Source organism: Chanodichthys erythropterus, chromosome 16, assembly GCF_024489055.1.
Source record: "Chanodichthys erythropterus isolate Z2021 chromosome 16, ASM2448905v1, whole genome shotgun sequence".
NCBI lineage: Eukaryota > Metazoa > Chordata > Actinopteri > Cypriniformes > Xenocyprididae > Chanodichthys > Chanodichthys erythropterus.
The window spans coordinates 41,898,766-41,920,819 of record NC_090236.1 but is presented as its reverse complement, the minus strand read 5'-3'; the positions used below and the strand labels follow the sequence as shown (position 1 = coordinate 41,920,819).

The following is a 22,054-nucleotide window of genomic DNA, read 5'->3' as shown; positions in this document are numbered from 1 at the left end:
CCCCGCCCTTACTCTTAGCTTAAGACTTCAGTTGATTCCTTAGTAAAAGTTGGTCTCAGCAGCTTTGTGAATAGGTTTTAAGAGAAAACTCTTAGCTAAGAACTTTTACTGCTATTTAGGAGAACTCTTAGTGGTAAGATAAAATGTTTTGTGAATACGGCCCCTGATGTTTCACAGATTTAGGAGCTTGTTTTAGCGCTAAAATGCTTTGTGAAATACTCTTAGAGCAAAAATTTAGGACTCCTAAAATTAGGACTGACACGCCCATTATTTTTAAGAGTTTCTCCTAAATCTGCAAGTTAGGAGCTACTTTTAGCCTTAAGATGTTTTGTGAATACGGCCCCAGATCAGTATTTGAGCCTTCAGTTTGTGTTTGGTCCCTGTCCTGCATTAATTCTGTTCATATGTGTTAAAGTGGTTATTTATTCTCCTGTTTTGTGTTTTGAGTGATATTAAAAGTCTTTCTGAGGATCTCCTTCATCGTGTGCATCATTACTGCCACTAAAACCCTGACAGTGTTATTGTATTCTCCATCATGAGCTTCATTACAACCAGCCCTTCCTGACCATTTGTTACACTGTATTTAGTCTGTTTTCACTTCTGTCTTGTTTCACAGCAAAGATTTGTCAGATTTCAGCATTTGAAACATTTTATAGCCTCAAAGTTTAAAACTCTTCAAGGTTTAATGCTCTTTCTACTGATACACATACAAACCTGTTAACTAATACATTCATGAATCTTCCTTCAGATGGAGATGCAGCGCTACAAATGATGTGATTGTGCCCTGTTGACTTAAAATAAACTAAACAGTAAATACAGTATAATGATACTAACTGTAGTTTCTCCAGCTTGAATTGTGGGTTCATCAGTAGATCACTGAGGTTTTTCACTCCAGAGTCTCCTAGTTTATTCCAGCTCAGGTTCAGCTCTCTCAGGTGTGACAGGTTTGAGTTCAGAGCTGAAGTCAGGATGACACACTGTTTCTCTGTAATACTGCATCCACTCAGACTGAAGACAGAGAAATAACAATAGTTCACATCTATGATGATCATCTTATTGAAGAGCTTCAGCAGCATTTAGTTTCCAATAGTCTGTTCTGAAACCCAGTTACACTAGTTCTGTGTGCTGAAGATACTGTTTCTCCTCTTTCATTTTAACTCTTTATTTGATGTCTCTATTCTTTATTCTCTGTTGAAAAGGCAGATTTCTGCATGAACACAATCAGTACATTAGGGGTGTGCATGAATATTCGAATAGTCATAAACCAATTAATATTTATTATTTGAAAAATAAAAATAGTATTTAAATTTTACTATGTTGCTTTGCTTTTTCGTATCAAATGCTGGAAATTAAACAATTACTAACTAGAAAAAAAACATTAAAAAAATGTGACCAATCGCAAAAAATAAAATTAATAAACTTTAATCACACTGTAACTGCTGTACAGTATAATGATACTAACTGTAGTTTCTCCAGCTTGAATTGTGGGTTCATCAGTAGATCACTGAGGTTTTTCACTCCAGAGTCTCCTAGTTTATTCCAGCTCAGGTTCAGCTCTCTCAGGTGTGACGGGTTTGATTTCAGAGCTGAAGTCAGAGCAGAACAACCTTCATCTGTCATATCACAGTATCCTAACCTACATTAGAGAGAGAGAGAGAGAGAGAGAGAGAGAGGGAGAGAGAGCGGAAAATAAGAGAATTTTATTCTGTAAAGTCACATCATCTTCATAATCAAATAAAACAGAGGAAAAAGATCATCATCTTTATTTCACCAGATCACAAAATACTAAAGGTGTAAATTTTGCACAATTATAATGTGAACTCAGACTCATTGTGCCTCAGGTGAGCGAGGATTTAATAAAATAAAGATATAAAAAAAAACAAGTACAATGCATTAGAGTGTCACAAATCGAGTGTAGTTTATACTACTTGTGCAGTTTTTTTTGTGTGTGTTTTTCTCCACAGAAGCGCTGTGTGATGTGATGATGTGTGAATCCTCATGGTCTGCTGCTTATGCTACTATTTGTGAATGTAAAGCTAAACTCCTGGGGAAAACCATAGACTGTAAAAAAATATGGATGTAGTGTCCGTGACGTCTGAAGAGCAGTTTTGAAGTGAAAACGAGGCCGCTGCCATCTTAGCAGCGCGTCACCGCACGTCACTCAAAGATAACTGAAAATGGGCAAAGAGGCGGGACCTAGTTGGAGCCCATGATGTGACTGGTTGCTGAAACCATGCCCGCCTAGCTCGACGTGACCATGTTAGCAGGCAAATGAACCATCTAAAATATTAATAAAGATAAATTATATCATTAGAAAGTTAGGTTTGCTGTCAATCTACAGTGTTTAAGATATAGATGTTCCAGCACCAGTAAGTAATTTGTGTGGGGTGTGCAAATAACAACACGAAAAATCAAACGGGACTTCATACCTTTATAATGAAATAGCGATCGCGAGATCAATCCAATCTGTGGCATTTATGATGTAAAACTGTATACGTACCTATTAGGGATGGGCATTCTTCCAAAATATTGTATTCGAATATTTGGGCTCGTAAAAAACGAATATTCGAATATTCGTTTATTTAAATGAGGTTAAACGAGAAAGACATTATTGTTTTATATTCATCAATATTTTGTAACCATTTCTGAACAAGCTTACGATTAGGCAATATACACAACAAGCTTACATTATATCTCATTATATTATTTTAGTTCAAAGCATTAAACAATATGTGTAACTAGAAAATATTAAGAACAAAAGCACTTAATCTGAAGCAGCGCGAGCGGGAAATACTAATAAAGCAGACAGCGCCCGTTATTGTACAAAACATACATAATACACTCGAGTCAGTATATGGTTATCGTGTTTCTATTGTTTCACATCATCATGTTGAGAAAAAACAATAATATCCACATGCTCGGGTGAGAAAACGAGCCGTGCTGACAGACGTTGTAGAGACTAAGATAACAATACAAAACGGTGTGCTAAGATAAGTTTCTAACAGTAGCACTGTGTTTTCTGTTCGTAAATATATCTCCCTCGACGAAACTTAAAGGAAGCATACGTCTCAAAATCATTTTGCTATCAGTTAAGCCAGTGGTTCCCAAACTCTTTAGCTTGGAGTACCCCCTGAAGGGATTCCCATCCTTCTGCGTACCCCCTCTCTTCCACTTCGACTGCAGTCACACCTTTACCATTAAGGGACAATATTTGCCCCCTAAATTGATTTTCCAGTGCATTTTTTTTACCTTTATGAATAACTTTATAAAATAAAAAATGTTTTAAATAAAAAAATGTTCAACAGAGAAATATGCAATGACGGTAAAACTTTTTGTAGGCATTAAACTGCCATAACTTTAAAAGATAATATCTCCATTTGCATTGAACTTTTAGCGCTGTAACTTTGCAGATACTGTTTATGCTCAAGCAGCAACATTACACACTAACTAAAGTTAAAAAAGTGAAATTGCATTGAACCACCCCTTTAACACGTACATGTGAAATTGGCTTATTAAAAATAGTATGTTAATCTTCAAAAAAAAAAAAAGCATTTGATCATATATCATGTTAAAAAGAACACTTGAATTAATAACTTTAAGCTTTGGAAACACACTATGGGATATTTTTTCTGCCTTATGCATCTGATCAAACATTGCGGATATATATAGTAGAAAATATGGTCCTTGGAAAAGGCTAACTGACTTTGGCCATGTTCACACAGCAGCAGAATACAGTTGTCAGTCCTGTATTTAAATCCTTAATACAGTTATGTTCACACACAGTACATTATTTACTTGAGTGACAACCGCATTTTATAACCGAACTCACATACGTAAATTTTCAGGACTCACAATCACATTCTCAGAATATCTGCGCTGTGTGAACACGAACGCACTGGACAACTAGTTGTCTGTCACGTCATACAGTGCGAGAGAGCCGGTGTTTTGTGTGTGTTCTCGTGGTTCAATTAGTCTGTATTGTCATGTCAAAAGTGATAATACTTTTTAGTTTTATGGATGTCGCCATCATTAATATTACGTTGGTCACTGTCGTTGTGGTTACTAGTAAGAGAATTGGGGCTTGACACTCATTGCATGTTCACACAGTGTTCCAAACACTACTGTAAGTTGTTGTGTGAATGAGACATTTCAAAACTGTCAATCCCAAAAACTGACAGTGTCAATGTGGCCATAAAGCGCTTTGGGTGTACAGCAGTAAAGCACTATATAAATGTCTGGGCCATTTATTCATTCATTCATTGATAGCGATAACCCATTTATCATCTGATAATCCTGATATATCCTGCATCCCTAAAACGAATGCTTACTGTCGATTCAATATTACTCTCAATGAAAAAAATACAACAAATACAATAAAATAGCACAATGACAAACTATTAAACATTAAACATTTATCAACAAAACAAATAGGACTGATGACATGGCATACCCATGTAAAAGAGATATATTATTTGGATTTTCTCCTTAATTTAAAAACAACAATAACACAAAGGCAAACTCATTTATATTAAACAAAGAAATGGAACTGTTATTTTCAAAAGTTCCCTTTGCTTTTGTCTCCAGTATCATCCTGTCAGTCATCACATCTCACTCTCATCATGTGACTCCTGTGGCTCAACTTACCTCAGTATCTCCAGTTTACACTTTATACTCTTCAGTCCAGTGCAGAGCAGCTTCACTCCTGAATCCTGCAGCTTATTATTGTTCATGTTCAGCTCTTTCAGATTGGTATCTGATCCAAGGACTGCAGCCAGAGCTGGACAGCTTTTGTCTGTTAAGTTACAATCATTTAACCTACAAGGAAAATAAGTCACAACACAGAATTAGATGGAACACATACAATACATTTTTCTACATACAAATATTAAATATATTTTCCTTTTTATTACATAAACAGTTTTTTTATTTAGTTTTTACTGATTATTCATAGTGGTCAACCGATGGCAGATGGCGATGTCTTAGAGAGCAGAGTGGCCAATGGGTTAACTTTTCATTAATTTAAAGATATAACAATGGCTGGAATTAAATTTATACTTATTTTATTTAATATTTAATAAATCATTTCAAAATTATTTGAACAAACAAAAACATTTGAACTTGATAAAAAAATATTTGTAGATAGACCATCTTAAAATGTGTACATAAAATATGATACAACAGGCTTTTGCATTACATTATGTTTTGTCCCCCACAATTAAAAGTACAGAACTACTCATAAATTTAAAGGGTTAGTTCACCCAAAAAATTATGAAATTTATGTAATTTATTACTTACCCTCATGCCATTCAAAACAATGCTTCAGGAAGCATCGGAGCACAGTGAATCTGTGTATCGAATCTACTGTTTGGAGTGCCAAAGTCACATGATTTCAGCCGTTGGCAGTTTGACACGCGATCTGAATCATGATTCGATACACTGATTCATTTATGCTCATTTGTGTTTTGAAATTGGCCATCACTAAATAAGTTGTTACTTTGTTTTTTTGGCACACCAAAAATATTCTCGTCACTTTATAATATTAATATTGAACCACTGTACTCACAAGAACTGATTTAGATGTGTTTTTAGTACCTTTATGGATCTTGAGAGAGGAAATGTCATTGCTCACTATGTAGGCCTCAAGGAGCCATCGGATTTCAACTAAAATTTATTTGTAAAATTTATAACGAAGGTCTTACGGGTGTGGAACGACATGAGGGTGAGTAATAAATGACAGAATTTTCATTTTGGGTGAACTAACCCTTTAAGCATTTAAAATATCAAATTATTGGGAGATACAGAGTGACAACTGATAATATATATATATATATATATATATATATATATACTTTATTTAGACTGTTGTATAAAATCTAATTGTTTTATATTACAACCTTTCAGAATTACATCTTACTTTTTGGCAATATAAAAAGCAACCAAATCACACATTTTTTAAACAGTTTGAACGTCTGAATAAAATGTATGAATTTAAGTATGAGCTAATACAATGATGAGATGATCAAGAGAGCAAAACATGACAAAATATATTGAATGACTTACAGAGCTCTTCTGGAGGTTTTGATGACTGCTGATAATCTAATGACACACTCGTCTGATTTCTTGAATTTCTGAAGCTCAAACTCCTCCAGCTCTTCCTCTGATGTCAACAACACAAAGACCAAAGCAGACCACTGGGCAGGTGAAAGGTCACCAGATGAGAGACTTCCTTTGCTAAGCTGGGTCTGAATCTCCTTCACCAGAGTTTGGTCGTTCAGTTCATTCAGACAGTAGAACAGATTGATGGATCTCTCTGCAGGCAGATTATCTTCTAATTTCAGCTTGATGTACTGAACTATTTCCTTGTTGCTCTGGTCAATGTCATCTTCCTGTGTCAACAGACCCCGTAAGAGTTGTCGATGGGACTGGAGTGACAGACCGAGGAGGAAGCGAAGGAAAAGGTCCAGGTGTCCACTGTCACTCTCGAGCGCCTTGTCCACTGCAGTCTTGAGAAAATCAATCGTTGTTTTATTTTTCTTGTTGATGTCTAGAAATAGATGTGCATAACGAGTCTTAAACAAATTTTTATTTTTGTTTTCCTGTCCTTTAGACTCATGATCAAACACACTTTTCTTGTTGATGTCTAGAAACAGATGTGCATAAAGGGCTGCAATAAACTCTTGAATACTCAAGTGAACAAAGCAGTACATGGTACCAAGAGTGATCCCTGTTTCCTCCTTAAAGATCTGGGTACACATGCCTGAGTACACTGATGCCTTATAGACGTCAATACTACAGGCTTCCAGGTCTGTGTCATAGAAGATCACGTTGTTTCTTTCCAGCTGATGAAATGCCAGTTTCCCCAGTGAAAGGATGGAGTCTTTATCCCAGGAAACATCTGCTGTGTATTCTCCATCATACTTTCTGCGGCTCTGCTGGATCTGAAAGCGGAGAAAGTGTGTGTACATTTGTGTCAGAGTCTTGGGAGTGTCTTCAGTGTTTGATTCCTGCGGTGTTTTAGAGATCTTATCAGCCCGATTGATTTTCACATCATTATTTCTTTTCTCCTCCAGAATGTTCTGGAGAACAGTGGCTGAAATCCAGCAGAAGACTGGGATGTGGCACATGATAAAGAGACTCTTTGATTTTTTAACATGATCAATGATTGTGTTGGCCTGATTCTGATCCGTGAATCTTTTCTTGAAGTACTCTTCCTTTTGTGCATCATTGAATCCTCGTATCTCTGTCAGCCGGTCGATACAGTCAGGAGGAATCTTACTGGCAGCTGCTGGTCTGGTGGTGATCCAGATGAGAGCAGAAGGAAGCAGATTTCCCTTCATGAGGTTCGTTAGGAGAACATCCAGAGAGGCTGGTGACGATACATCACAGCACGTCTCATTACGATCAAACTTCAGAGGAAGGCGACATTCGTCCAATCCATCAAGGATGAACAGGACTTTGAAATTATTATTTTTTGTAAGGTTCAGTCCTTTTGTCTCTGGGAAAAATTGAGTTATAAGGTCCATCCAACTTAGTTTTTCTTTCTCCTTTAAGTTCATCTCTCTGAATGGAAGAGGAAATAATAATTTGACATCTTGATTTTCTTTTCCTTCAGCCCAGTCCAGAACAAACTTTTGCACAGAGACTGATTTTCCGATGCCAGCGACTCCGTTTGTCAGTACAGTTCGGATCTCCTTGTCTTGTTCAGGAGCTTCAAACAAATTTCTGCATTCAATCTGTATCTCTTCAGATTCATGACGCCTGGAAGCCACTTCAATCTGTCTGACCTCATGTTCAGTATTGACCTGTTCACTGCCACCCTGAGTGATATAGAGATCTGTGTAGATGTTATTCAGAAGTGTGGAGTCACCTTGCTTCGCAATTCCTTCAAACACACATTGATACTTCTTCTTTAGGCCACATTTGAGCTGATGAATGAAGAGTAGCTCAACTAAACACAGGAACAGAAAATAGATAGTTTTAATCTTAATTTCCTCTCCTACATTTATAAGTGTCAATCAGACAGATGATCATGAGTCTCTGACCTTCTAGAGCATCAGCAGCTTCATCTTGCTTCATCTCTCTCAAGTAATGTAGTGTGAGATCAAGAGCTGCTGCTTTGGTACTGCATCCATTCTCATTAAAGTCCTTCACTAAGTATTGTGTGTTCTCATTTTGTAATATTTTCTTGAACTTTTCCAACTCTTTCTTCAGAAATGTGATTATTTTGGTCTCAAGATCCTGCAAACAAAAGTAAGAAAAAAAAGACAGAATCACACAATTTAAGCCAGGGCTTAAAAACTGGAAATAATAAACTTTTTTTTGTCTATAATTTATACTAGAGCTTGAATTAAAATTTATTCTAAGAGCTTGTGACTAAACCTCATAACTCAAGTGCATCCTGAAAGTGTCGTCAAACCTCATACAGGTGCTACACCGCATCAATTGTGAGTCAAGTGCTGCACACATTTTAGAGACTGTCTCTGCTTGTTTGCAGTATAAGGGTAAATAAAGAACTGGTCCTGTATTCCTAAAGCTTCTAAGAGTGCTCTCAGAAAATTCCATTCAACAATTTTCGCTGGTTTCAAAACACACCAACAGCTAATGCAGCACATTGTCTTGCATCTTAACTGTGATGATTTGACAGCTGTGCATTTCACTCTCGCTTGATGCATCAACGTCACTTTTACATAGACCGTACTATTTGAATTCACGATTGGTTGACTGCTAATCTGATGAAACAACATTATTAACCAGTTAATGCTAATTTCAAATAAGCTTTTAAACTTGATTTGATTTTTGTTTCTCTTAAAACTTCATTTGTTTCTGTTTTTTGTTTTCGTTCCTTAAACCGTTTCAGAGCCTTGATTTAAACCAAATTGTATTTACATTTGGTTAACACTATTTATTCAATAATTACAATATCTGTAGTTAAAAGACTAACATGCTAACCAGCTGTTATTTTTAACAAATAGAAAAATTAAAAGTTTTGCTTAAAAAGGAAAAAAAAAAAAAGTGATCAAGAGGAATTAAATAAATTTTCTTTGTTCAATAACATTTGTTGGTTATAAATAGTGGTTAAACGGATCGTTGTTGATCCGTGACCCGTACGGACCAAGCCCCGCGGTTCGGGACGCATGTGATTCGCAGATCAATTGCAAGTTTAACCGCAATAGAGTGAAAGGTTATCATTTGCATGTGTTTACACATTAAATAGATATAAAACCATTCCAGCGCTAGAAGAGGCAAAAGAGGATATATTTCGGTATTGCACACAGCGCTGTTATCGATGCACACAGACGCACACACACACACACATACACACAGATGCGCGTTTCAGATCGCTCGCGAACTCCAAACTGATTTCTCTTTCGTGTCCTCAATGCACTTGGATGGACACATGCACGCATTTTGTCAGTCAAAATACCTCTCTTGGCAAATATTCTCGTAAACACATTCGGTTATATCTTAATTGAACGAGGTGAGAATTCGGATGTGTATCTATCGGATGTGAGCGTGCATGAGTCTTACTCTTAAAGTGACAGCAACCTATAAATACCTGCTGTTGTCTGTCATGTAAATCAAACAACAAAACACAGCTTTAACAAAGATTAATCTATATTAAATTTATAAAGTGAATAGTGTCATTTTACATTTAATTACTACATTTCTGTACACGAAAATTAATACTAGTTAGACCTTATACTTTATTTTTAACTTTATGTTGTATTTATCTGTGCTTGTAATTGATGTACAGTATTTGTTCTTTTTACAGTCTGTTCACTTGCCTTTAATAATGTATTAGTTAGGCTAGTAGTTTCTGCTGTGGTATCAGAGTAGTTAAAGTGGGCTAAGTAATAAATGCCCCCCACCCACCAATTTTTTTTTGTTGTTTTTTTGCTGATCCGAAAAATGATCCGATCCGTGACTTAATAACTGTGATATGATCCGAACCGTGAGTTTTGTGATCCATTGAACTACTAGTTATAAATATTGAACATTTATGAAAATGTGTTTTCCTACCTGGAAGATCCACAGGAGATTGTCTGTGAAACTCTCGTGTTTCCTGTGAGTCTGAACGTCTGAGTCTAATGTCTCATACTGAAGCCTGTAATCAAATAAATCAAATAAAATCCAGTCAAAATATTACAGAAAGAGAATAAAGCATTAGCTGTGAATACTCTGATAAATACTTGATCTAAAATGTTTACAACTTCTAAACACAGTCAGTGTGTGACCAAATATTAGAAACACATGAAATACCTTTTATCAGATGATGGTTTTCTCTCACTGAAGTCTGGTGGATGTTTTTCTGACTGATCACTCTTCAGAGACACAGAGCTGGACACATGTGAGTCTGATCTCACACTAATGACACAAAGAACAGAGAGAGAAACACTTTACTACAGGAGATACTTTAGTCTCATTTGAAAAGGTTTAATGTTGCAAATAGTAATTAAATGCAGTATAGCTGTGAATTCGTTCATTTATGATAATGGTTGGATAGATAGATATATACATGTTTAGTTGCATGATCTATTTTCCATAGTGAATTTACGCCTCCTTGTGGCTGTCTGTGTAATTGTGTTACTGGAATGAGCTCCATAAGGTTCCCAGGAATTGAGTTTTATTTTGAATTATTGTTTTATTCAGTCAAGATCAATCACATACACCACTGAGAACAAATAATGAGACACTATAATGTAAACACACAAAATACCTTTTATTAGATGATGGTTTTCTCTCACTGAAGTCTGGTGGATCACCTTTTGACCGGTCACTCTTCAGAAACACAGAGCTGGACACATGTGATCCTGATCTCACACTAATGACACAAAGAACAGAGAGAAAAACACTTTAGAAAAGGAGGATAAACTGTGTCTGAAACACATCCGTGTCTTTATCTAATCCTCCACAGAAATACACACACTCAAACAATTTACAGTTTTATAATTAATGATTATTTTATTTTACTGGCTCACACTGGATTAATGATTTCTTTAAATGTACATGAGTGAGATTAAATATGTTAAAAATACCTGACTCTAGTTTAAGAGAACATGTCAAGTTTTTGTTTATCGACAGAAATGGAGAGTAGAAATGTCTGTGTGACACAGTTTTGTTAGCAAACTTCAATTAAATTAAATGACCAAAAAACCAAAGTCATGTATTTGGATTAGTAATTAACAAATTATTAACTGTGATATTGTATATAGAGCAAATGGTGCTTTACAGACAATGTCAGAGTTAATTTAAGAAGTTTAAATCTGAAGTTGTTCAAAGCATTTCCAATATAAAACAATGTCTAGAGTTTTGTTATTCACAGTAAAACAGAAACTAGAGTTTAAAGTGAAAACAGACGCAGTGTTACCTGTGTTTCTCTGAGAGACTCATCTTAGAGAGAGTCCTTTCCTCGCTCAGATAAACTGACACTGAACACAGATCAATCAATCAATCACTCAACCTGGAAATGGCACGATTTCACAGAGATGAAGAATTATTGAAGAACACAATGAAGAATACTGAGTTACCAACAACAGAAACAACAATCAATAAAATAAAGTGAGTTACAAACAAATATATTGACATGTAAAATAACTGAATGATCTTAATCATTTCAAATTAATGAGTTTAACTGATTCATGGATTAAATATGAATTCATTTGGGAACGGAAATATATATATATATATATATATATATATATATATATATATATATATATATATATATATATATATATATATATTCTTGCCACTAATTGAAATCAAGCAAACAATTCAAATAAAATGTATTTAAAAACGTATAAAATAACTATTATTATTCCAAATTACTCTTATACAACATGAATGAAATGGATTCAAGACCAACCTGATCAAATTACATAAACTATACTTAATTTGTTGCCATAAGCAATGATAATGCAAATGCTCACTGGAGTCTGGAGTCAAATAACAACAGCTGAAGGCGGCAAACTGGCAATGGTGATCTACTGTCTGACTTATCGTTAAAATAGTCAACATGTCTACAGTGGTTCAACCTTAATAGTATGAAGAGATGAGAATACTTTTTCTAAACAAAACAAAATAACAAAAAAAATGACTTCCCTTTTCATGTCAGTCTCCTACGCAGTTGATGTTGTACACACATAATATCTTAATTTGTGTTCTGAAGATGAACGAAGGTCTTAGGGGTTTGGAGTGACATGAGGGTGAGGAATTAATGACAGAAATGTCATTTTTGGGCGAATAAACCCTTTAACAGAGATGTTAGCCCTTGTCCAGGAAGTTAACTTGTGAGTAGGACACTTACTGAATGACTAAATGCTGAAATGTGACGGACAACAGAAAACCTGTTATATGTCAAGTAAAATATAATCCTTCAGATTGCTTTTCTTCCCCCCCCCCCAAGTGTCCTGGTTGTTTATTTGTTTGAACAAATGTTTACAAGGGATGTAACCATTTATAGATCTGTATCAAGTTTCAGATAAGCGAAAGCACAAACTGATTACCATGCTATGCAGTGAGATCCCAATATTACATTGAATATGTGAAAATAATGTTTAATGTTGAAATTTGGTTCCTTGTTGATCTATGAACTTGTTGGCACACCATTGTGTTAGTTTGGGAGAAGGCACAAAACTGCAGTAAACCTTAATTTGTGAAATACTGCATTATGTTCTATTTTGTTTGTCAGATTGGATGTTTCTTTTTATTCCTGGAGCAACTGTGACAATAAATGTTTATAAATGTAACACGTGTTTGACCATTTATTTAATATAAATAAAGAAATGTAAGGTAGTTATATAAAGGAAGCAAGAATAAGTTATTTGAAAAGAGTAAGGTTTATGTATTACACAAGCTTAAATTGCAGTTTATTAGTTAACATAACCTTTATTTAATTCATTCAAGTCAACTGAACATGATGGGGAAGCTTAAGTAAAAGTTACCTTTTTAAATTGGATGGAAATTTTATATGCAATTGAATTACATAAGTTTTAACTTTTAGGGTTAAATATTTTTTAACACAATTTATTATATTCTCTATTGCAGATTAATATCATTTTACAATCATATTTACCCAATCTTTATTAATTGTTGAATCGTTTGTCATTTGATCATTACTTGATTTTGATTTCATTACTTTCAAATGATCCTAAAATAACTGAGGAAAATGTAACCTAAATTATCATGGTCATACTGTATAACTATTAGTCATAATTAATATATATGAACTGAAATATTCGATCCAATAATAAAAAAAAAAAAACATGTCTACTTTATCTACATGTTTGCTGTAAATGTCTGGTTCAAAAATACTTTCGATTTCGCATCACAAAAACAACAGCGCAAAACGGAAGAGAAAATGGGAGGAAACCTTCATAAAGTTACTCGTTTTCAACAACTCTTTCTCAATAATTTTCGTTTTATCATCCGTGGCCTTCAAAAGATGGTAATTTCTGGAAGATTCTTCATCTGTTCGGAGCAGCAGAATAAACAACAATAATAATAAGAACACTTCTGTAACTTCACATTTAAATCACGCTTACATATACAATATCAAGTTCATAATAATTACAATTAACTGTAATCAAGAATATGTTAAAACTTACTTGCAGTATTGTCCTCTAAGAAGAGAATTTATAAATATAAAACTCCTGCGCATGAATCAAATCCAGTGGGAAACATGTTTACACAGTATCCTTCCCTGCGCTCCATTGGGAAGTGCGCATTCCTACGCCCATATGGTTTCCTCCGGAGGGATGAAGGGTGTAGGGGTCAAAACACTCTTTTTTTTTTGGAACTGTGTCATCTTAACGAGACAATCAAGGAGGATAGATTGTGCAAACTGCGCCTTTTGTTTAACGGTAGTTTATATATTTATTTATTATCGGTTTATTCAGTTTTTTAACCGGGTGTGCTGGGTGGTGCGTCATGTAAAAATGTGGCCGATGCAGTTACGCCGAGTGGGTTTATAGCTAATAAACGTTCTCTCTAGACCAGGGGTGTCAAACATACAGCAAAGCTGTCCAATCTGGGGTGATTTTAAGTATAATTAAAAAATAATAATAATAAATAGAGATGCAGTAGTCCATTGGCCATAAATCCAAACGTTTTTAGATTTATTTTGGTCAATCTTTATTCCGGGCTTGCAAACAAACTGCTTTGTAATAATTTCCCAAAATTTAATTTATGGAAATATTTATGAAGTCTGTAAACAGGACGTTAACACAGATGCACACTAAATACGGACATAAAGAGGAGAACAGACGCACCAGCAGAGAAAATACTGCACAAGTTCACTGTTCGCGAAATATAGAAAGAATAATATAAATACTGAATTAGGGTTGATATGAATGTATCTCTGAAGGGGACAGTCTACAGAAAAGTTTTGATGGCATTTCCTCTCATCTCTGTATGAAGTAGCTTTGTGTATAACAGTAACCAAGCAAACGCTATATCGCTGCTGTTCCAAAAGCGCCACCTACTGTCAGAGAGTGAATTTGCATTTTCATTCAGTCCGTCTGCTGATTGTGCAGGTGTCTTATGAAGCATAATTTCACAAAGTTAAAGTCAGACAATGCTGTTTTTGCTGTTAATCTTGAAATTATACAATAATTTAAATTAAAAACAACTGCTTATATTCATAACATCTTTGTTGGGATTGTGATAAAATTCAGTATTTGCCTCTAATATCAAAGAGCTACACATTTTTGTTTAAGGCCAGTTTGGCCTGTGAAAACATTAACAACAAAGACATTTGCTTTAAAAAAAAAAAAAAATCTGCAAACAGTACCAGAATCGGCCAATTTGCTTAACCCTTTAAAGGGCATATTGCAGGTTAGAGCTTCAGTGATTCAATGTATAGAAAAATAATGTATTAAATAGATTTTCTTGAAAAAACACATATAAATACGCTACATAGGCTTCTGGAATCGTTTTTTTTTTTTGTGAGAGAATTTTACTTCCGCATCTGAAAAATGCCAAATCGGAAGTGACGTAACTCAAGGGAGCTGTTACGGCTGGTGGTGTAGAGATGAGGCAGATAACGGATTTCCACAAACATATAAGACTTTAATATAACCAAAGGCAGAGTACACCAAACAAGCATCTAACATAAACAGAGAACGGACAAGGAGTGCAGGGAGTGAGTGCAATATATGGGGAGTGCTGACAATAGAGTCCAGGTGCAGGTGATGAGTGCTGATGAGGAGTGGACGAGGGAAGTGAGTGCAGGTGTGGAAACAGGAGGATAATGGGATATGGAGTCCAGGAAGACAAGGGATCTGTAACAGGAGCATGATCAATATAAACAATAGGAAAACAGAGAAGAAAAGAAGCATTGCGTGTGTAAGTTTATTCATTTAATATAATCATTTACAGTAGTATTACAATGTTGAACTCCATCATATCGCCAGGATGATAATCCTCCGGTATATAATGAACGCGTTTTTCGTAGCAGTTGCAGAAGTGAAGTCCGTCTCTTCACCTGCACAAAACACACTGGCACGGAAGATAGCAGCGTCCTTTTTCTTGTTATTAAACCTCTGGACTCGATGTCCTGACAGGCTGAAGTTTGTGCAACCTCCATAAACACAATAATTTACCATGACGATGATAAATGGAATACAAAAAACTACAGAAAACACACTAATTCACGACCGCTGTCACTGAATACCAGCGTACTCTGCACTGAGTCAACACTGAGCTCTACGAACATCTCCCTGTAGTGACGTAAAATGACGCGACGCTGAAAAAAAAAGCGGTTTTTACAGAGACTGTCACTTTATCTACTAAATTAATGCCCTTATGTCCTGCAAAACATTTTTAAACCCTGCAGTACCTTTTTATATGGTATTTTTGTACAAGGTTATATATTCATTTCGAAAAAAATGTTTAACCTGCAATATGCACTTTAAGACCTGAAGGCTTTTTTAGAGTTTTTTTTTCTGAGCGACACACACAAAAGTAAAGACTCACAACAAAATACTAGCAAGGAGAGTCAAAAGGTAGGTATCATTTGATAGAAAACATTTTAAATTTTAAGAAAATATAAATTACATTTGGACATTTTCTTGCTGAGAAACAGCTGATAAAAGACAAAAAATACATATAATTTTTTTAAAATAATTTTTCTTTTTTTTATTTGACATGGAATAACTCAGGAACACAATAAGATCGCTAAAAATTATAATTCTTTTCTGGTGATGCCCTCCTATATGTGAGCTGCATCTGGTTCAAATTTCGTGGTGATAGCATAAAGAATAGTTTAAAAATTGTTGTTCATTTTTTCCGCAGCCAGGTGGCGCCAACGGGCGGTAAACTCGGTTTAGAGGTGCTTCTCAGCACTCGTTAGGAGTTTTTCAAAATGGTTAGATGCATTCAAAAGATGAGATTCTAAGCTTTAAAATGATACCTATTTTGTGTTATTCCACGTTGGAAAACGAACATGGATGGGTCCGGGAACATTGGATACACTCTGCTTCCCGGAAAGATGAGAGACATGTTTTAGCCAAGTATGTTAAATCATTCCGTGAGTAATATCTTGTGATCATCGCAATATATTATATTGATTTGGATTCATTTTAATCTTGAGAATCTGCTTTAAATATTGATGTGCCATTTTTTATGATCTGTGCAGTTTTCATGAAGTTATGAGCACGTGAAATATACATACTTGTATTCAGTTAGCGGCTGGGCTGTTTTTGTTGCATACACATATTTCTCAGACTCATTAGAGGATGAAAACAATGCAACAGAAGCATGTTGGAGGCTTGATATGAAAGTTTAAAGTCTCTGGATTTGTATGCAAAAAGAATTTTTGTGCTATGGATTCACTTTTTATTGGCTTTTAAAGAGAGACATGCAAATGGGAGCGCCGATGCTCCATCCGGTTTTAAGGGCTTAAAAAATGGAATTGGCCATGATAAATAAAAATTGGTGCTAATAAAAAATATTAAATAAAGCATAATTTAAATAAATCTAATAGTCTTTTTGCTGTAAAAACAAATGCTGTTTTAAAGAGCAGTGTACTAGTTCTCTCGCAAATTAATTTGTTGTTTATATGATTAATAGTAATGCAACTACAAGCGCATTAAGGTTAAAAAGAAAAAAGGGTAATTCTGCCGCACATTGTTCACTTGTTTCTAATCCGACTATCAACCTAAAATGAGTTGAACACCCCTGCTCTAGACTGTGTTAGTTTACTCAGTTTCTTATGACACATGCAACACAGCAAAAAGTAGGCTACTTCTAATATGTTTTATTGAGAGTGACCTACATTTACCTGTGTGCCTTCACAAGCACCTGTAAGAGCTTTTGTGATGTTTGAGTCGACAGAGTCGCAACACACGAAAGGTGCGTTTGCTAAATGCTGTATTTTTAGTAGTGTACTGTCACAGAAACAACATACTTCACCTTAATCGTATCAGTTTAGGACACTAAATCAGACACGACAAATTAAAAACACCATGGCATCAATTTAAATGTATGCCAGAAGTACTTTTTAAATTAATAATTAAAAATAAGTAGGCCTATAGAATAATTAGTATTAGCAGTATATTATAAATAAAAAGTAGAATGTAATTATAATAAAATAAGTAGGCTATAAAAATACAAATATCAGTTTTCTTAAAAAAATAAGATGAAATTATGCAAATTGATGACTTTAACAAACGCACAGACTATTGATTAACATCCTCTGATAGTTACAGTTGGACTGTCTAAAACAATGTATCTTGTTTTCAGTTTTCATACAGAAATTAGGCTAATTTACCAATGGAGAAAATTAATACTATGAAAATAGTGTAAGTTATGATTTTCCCCCATTTGGGTAAGTCTAGTTAGTTTTGTATCAAATACAGTGTGATTTCGGTGATCGAGATCTGGCAGCAGCTCATTTTTCCTCTTGGGTGAGCGATCCACTCACAGCTTATCCTGCCATGAAATCCGCCATAGACCAGCCAACCAATGAGAATGCGGGACGATGATGACGCTCCAGAACAAAAGCGCAAAGGTGCAAAAGCTGCCGTAGATAAGCTTACCCGGAAGTCTCCATAACTGGCAGATTTAAAGAAAATTACCGTCGTTTGGCAAATAAATAAATTACGGACAGTTACATACACATTACAAATCATGTAGGTCAGGGGTGCCCAATCCTGTTCCTGAAGATCTACTTACCTGCAAAGTTTTGCTCCAACCCTCATAAAACACAGCTGAATCAGTTAATCAAGATCTTCAGGAGCTGGGCTAGAGCTGAACTCTGTAGGAAGGTAGATCTCCAGGAACAGGATTGGGCACCCCTGATGTAGGCTTTATGGTAGACAGCAAACAAGGGATTTAATGGTAATTTATAATGTTAATATTAATTGCCGAGTCCACGAATGGCTTGGGTAAGCAGAGCATTCGCAGCTTATATGGACCGCACACCACTGCACGTACTTGTTTGTTGTCTAAATGAGTATTTAACTGATCTCATTGCTGTGTGTAGTAATTTATATATTTGTATGTTTCTATGTTTAGATTATTAAGCTAAGCATCTGACTAAGCATCTGAATTAACCTGTGAAGAAAAGCAAATGAGGATCAAGTTGTTACTGAAAATAAATTGCTTCGATGGTAAAGGATGTTTTGAGTTATTCCATGCGCAGTCAAGAGTTGATGGAAGCCTTTGTCAAGTTTGGGCAGACATTGAGGCAGAGAAGAATCCCTACATAGCTTGACAGTTTTGAAGACAAATGGACATATTCTTCTGCAGAGGGGTCCTATTTCTGTTTGGTTGGTGAGTCGTTTTTTTAAAATCAATTTTATTCTTTTATCTTTGGTAATAGACAAATAAATATAAATAATAAATGTAAATAGGAATATACAAATTCAGAAATAAATGTACAGGTTTGATATCAACTAATTATACTCCAGTTCAAAATACCAGTTATTTACAGTACAGATCTTTGCTGTAAACACAAAATTATTAAAGAGCAAGGGATTATGGGTATTCCACAGCCACAATGCTTCTCCAGTGAGCATGATCAGTAAGAATATTAAGTTTTATAATTTATAATCATAATTCTTTTTACAGTACATGAAGTTATTGTTTCTGTTTCTCTGAATCCTCAAAATTCTCACTTTCAACAATTGCTTGATACAGACGACTTCAGTTTGAGATCCTTACCTGTTCACAAACACTTAAAACACTTCTACAGTGATTCTACTTACAATTTTTAGGTAATTAATTTAATTATAAAGTGTTTAACAGATTTAGTTCAATCAGAATATTAGTTATTGTTTTGTAGTCTTGTCATCCATTTATGTGTCCATCTGATACTTTTTAATCATTGTGGATGAATTCAATCCAATCATTATTATATTTGTTGGCCTGATACTGAAGAGCCTGAAGATTTCTGCTAACAGACTCATCTGAGCTTCTTCCTCCTGTTTCACCTTTAAATAAAACTAAACCATCATTTGATTGAATACTAAAGCAACATTAATCATTCAATATCACGTGTTTCTGATACTCATGCTGCTTTATTTAACTGTAAAGAGTCTCTTCCATCTGTATGAAACACATTTACACATTAAATCACACATTTATTTCTCCTCATAGACACAGTAGAGACTCTTCTGTGGATCACCTGATGATTTCTGATCCTCTCATGATGATTTCACAGATCTCAATCTACTCTGTAAGGAGGAACAGAAGAGAAAACAATCAGTGTTCAGTGGATCAAAGTGAAAATGAGTTACTATTAGTTCCTACAATCTGAACAAGTCTATTCTCAAACTGAAATGATTCACTTCTACTGACACAGTTAATAAAGCAGGTGTTGTTGAATAAAGCTGTGACAGTGTGATTTTGTTCTCTTTCCTCCTTTGTGTTGAACATTTTAATAACTTCACATTTTGTTCTCACACAAACCCAATAAAGCTTAATGATAATTTCCTTTCATGAATATCTGAAAGGTTTGTTCTCATATCAGAGGTAAATGTCTTTAATATCACAGTGATGTTTCCTCACCTCAGGACACAGTTTGAGTCTCGTAGCTCATCACGGAGCCGCTGCTCTGAGTCTCCTATCTTATTCTCTCTCAGATCAAGATGTTTTAAAAACTGCAGTGCTTTTGAGTGAGTCAAAGACTGAGTTAAAGAAGAAACATCTGTAATGCCACAGTCCCGTAGACTAGAAAGACACAAACAGAGGAAGAGATCATCTTACAAACAAATCATTAAGATGAAGAATTTTACACAAATATAATGTGAAATCAGACTCATTGTGAGATATTGAGTATAAAGTGTTTTAGTTTAAACTGTTGAAGTGATTTTCAGCATTTTGATTCTTGTATGTAAATGCAGTGAATCCATGATAAATCCCAAGCACTGAAACTAGCAGTTATAATTAAATGCACTGTGAGGCGCTGTATTATGTAGTTTATTGTATTATCACATAATGTTGTTATCTGCCTCATGAAGATTGGAATTACTTTGATGAAAATAATCTTACTAAAGTGAATTACTTTTGATCAGATGAATTAATGAAATGAGTTATCATAATATCACCAGCACAATGAGAAATCACATGAAATCCAAACACAGTCGAATGAGGAAAGACAGCCGTCCATCACTGCATTCACAACAGGTAATCACAGCTGTACCTCGAGTGAGTCGAGAAGATAACTGATCTGATAGCAAAATGATCTGGAGACATGTGCTTCCTTTAGTTTCGTCGAGGGAGACAGGTTTAAGACCAGAAACACAAAGTGCTGTTAGAAACTTCTCTCAGTTCACCGTCTATCTTTGTGTCTCTGAACGTCTGTCAGCACAGTGTTCCCTTTTGAAAGGGAACTCGCTCTGTGTTTGATTACGCAATGGGGGAACGTCACGTGACCCAGGTATCTGAAAGCAACTATCCAAAAACTCCAATCCCTATTGGCCGGCGACAGCCTATGACGTAATATGCGACCCGGAAGTATAAAAGGAGCGCCTGGAGAAATAGAAGACATCTCATCATCTTTCGGTCTTATTCTGTCTGATTGCGACTACAAACTCCAGTAGGGTTTTTATATATATGCCTTACAAACGTTGTGTGTGTTCATCCGTGTCCCTGGGTTTGACACTTGATATACACTTTTTCTGGGCGTTTTCTGTCTGGAGAGCAGCACGCATAGACAGTGCTTGAGGGTGCTGTCTGTGTGTTTCTGTTATTTACTGTGAGCGTCTCCTGATCGGGACGCTCCGTTCTCGTTTGGCACTCTTCCTGAGGGAAGAGGTGTCTGCATCTGTGCCTGTTGATTCTGGCCCTGTTTGTGCTGAGGAAAAACAGTGGCTGCAATCGTAGGGCTCGCAGATGAGCTCGTTAGGAAGTTTGAGAAAAGTTGTCTCTCTCTCTGCTTCCCCGGGGCTGACATGGATGAATGGATGAATGGATGACAATGACGCTCGTGTTTGACGTCATCGCGTCCGGCGCGAGCGCTCCTCTGGCTCCCTTGTCAGGTTGTATAGTTCCTAGTTCTGGCCTCCTCCCGTGGGAGTTGTTAGGCCATATGCCCATCAGTGATGCGCGGGTTGATCCAAAATGAGCGGGTGCCTGCGGTCACACGCGTCACCCGTGGTTACGAGTCATCCAAAAATATTTTTAATGATATTCGGGTCGCGGTCGGTCGGGTCGTTTGAAATAAAGATGCCAATTAAACCTTTGTAATTTTCAGTTTTACTTACTAAAGGTTTCAGTTTTACTTGGGGTATTTGTGAACATTTATTTATGGATATTGTAGCCTCAGTCTTTGGCTTAGCCTACCTGTTTTTGTTCGTCTAAAATGCTTTTAATAAATACTTTATTAACATATTCTATCCCTGCATTTTGTGCTTGTGAGAGCTTCAATTGGGCATTCACATGGCGAAATAGCCTAAGCCTGCTAATACAAGTGGGAAATCCTTATTTACCTTTTGAATGTTGAGCGTTATTAACTTTTGAATAAATGCTGACACGGGACAAAATGCCCGATTTCCCAACACGTTGAACTGAGCAATGAAATTGTACCATTTTAGTAGGCTACTTTTAAACG

The 22,054-nt window shown here is 35.6% G+C and overlaps 2 protein-coding genes across 2 annotated transcripts in view; both read right to left on the bottom strand.

The window, feature by feature from the left end:
- LOC137002331 (NLR family CARD domain-containing protein 3-like) overlaps positions 1-22,054 on the bottom strand; it is a 105,336-nt gene that overhangs the window by 5,421 nt on the left and 77,861 nt on the right. Inside the window, exons 16-18 of the mRNA XM_067361882.1 lie at positions 4,645-4,815; positions 1,463-1,636; positions 835-1,008 (exon numbers count right to left, since the gene is read on the bottom strand). Coding sequence (XP_067217983.1) covers positions 835-1,008; positions 1,463-1,636; positions 4,645-4,815 — 519 coding nt within the window. The remainder of the gene's footprint in view (positions 1-834; positions 1,009-1,462; positions 1,637-4,644; positions 4,816-22,054) is intronic.
- LOC137002336 (NLR family CARD domain-containing protein 3-like) lies at positions 6,057-13,707 on the bottom strand. Its single transcript, XM_067361901.1, has 8 exons — positions 13,608-13,707; positions 13,373-13,470; positions 11,369-11,461; positions 10,718-10,822; positions 10,261-10,365; positions 10,021-10,105; positions 8,043-8,238; positions 6,057-7,948 (listed from the first exon to the last, which is right to left on the bottom strand). The coding sequence occupies exons 3-8, from the start codon at positions 11,389-11,391 to the stop codon at positions 6,057-6,059; spliced, it is 2,406 nt and encodes an 801-aa protein (XP_067218002.1). The 5' UTR covers positions 11,392-11,461; positions 13,373-13,470; positions 13,608-13,707.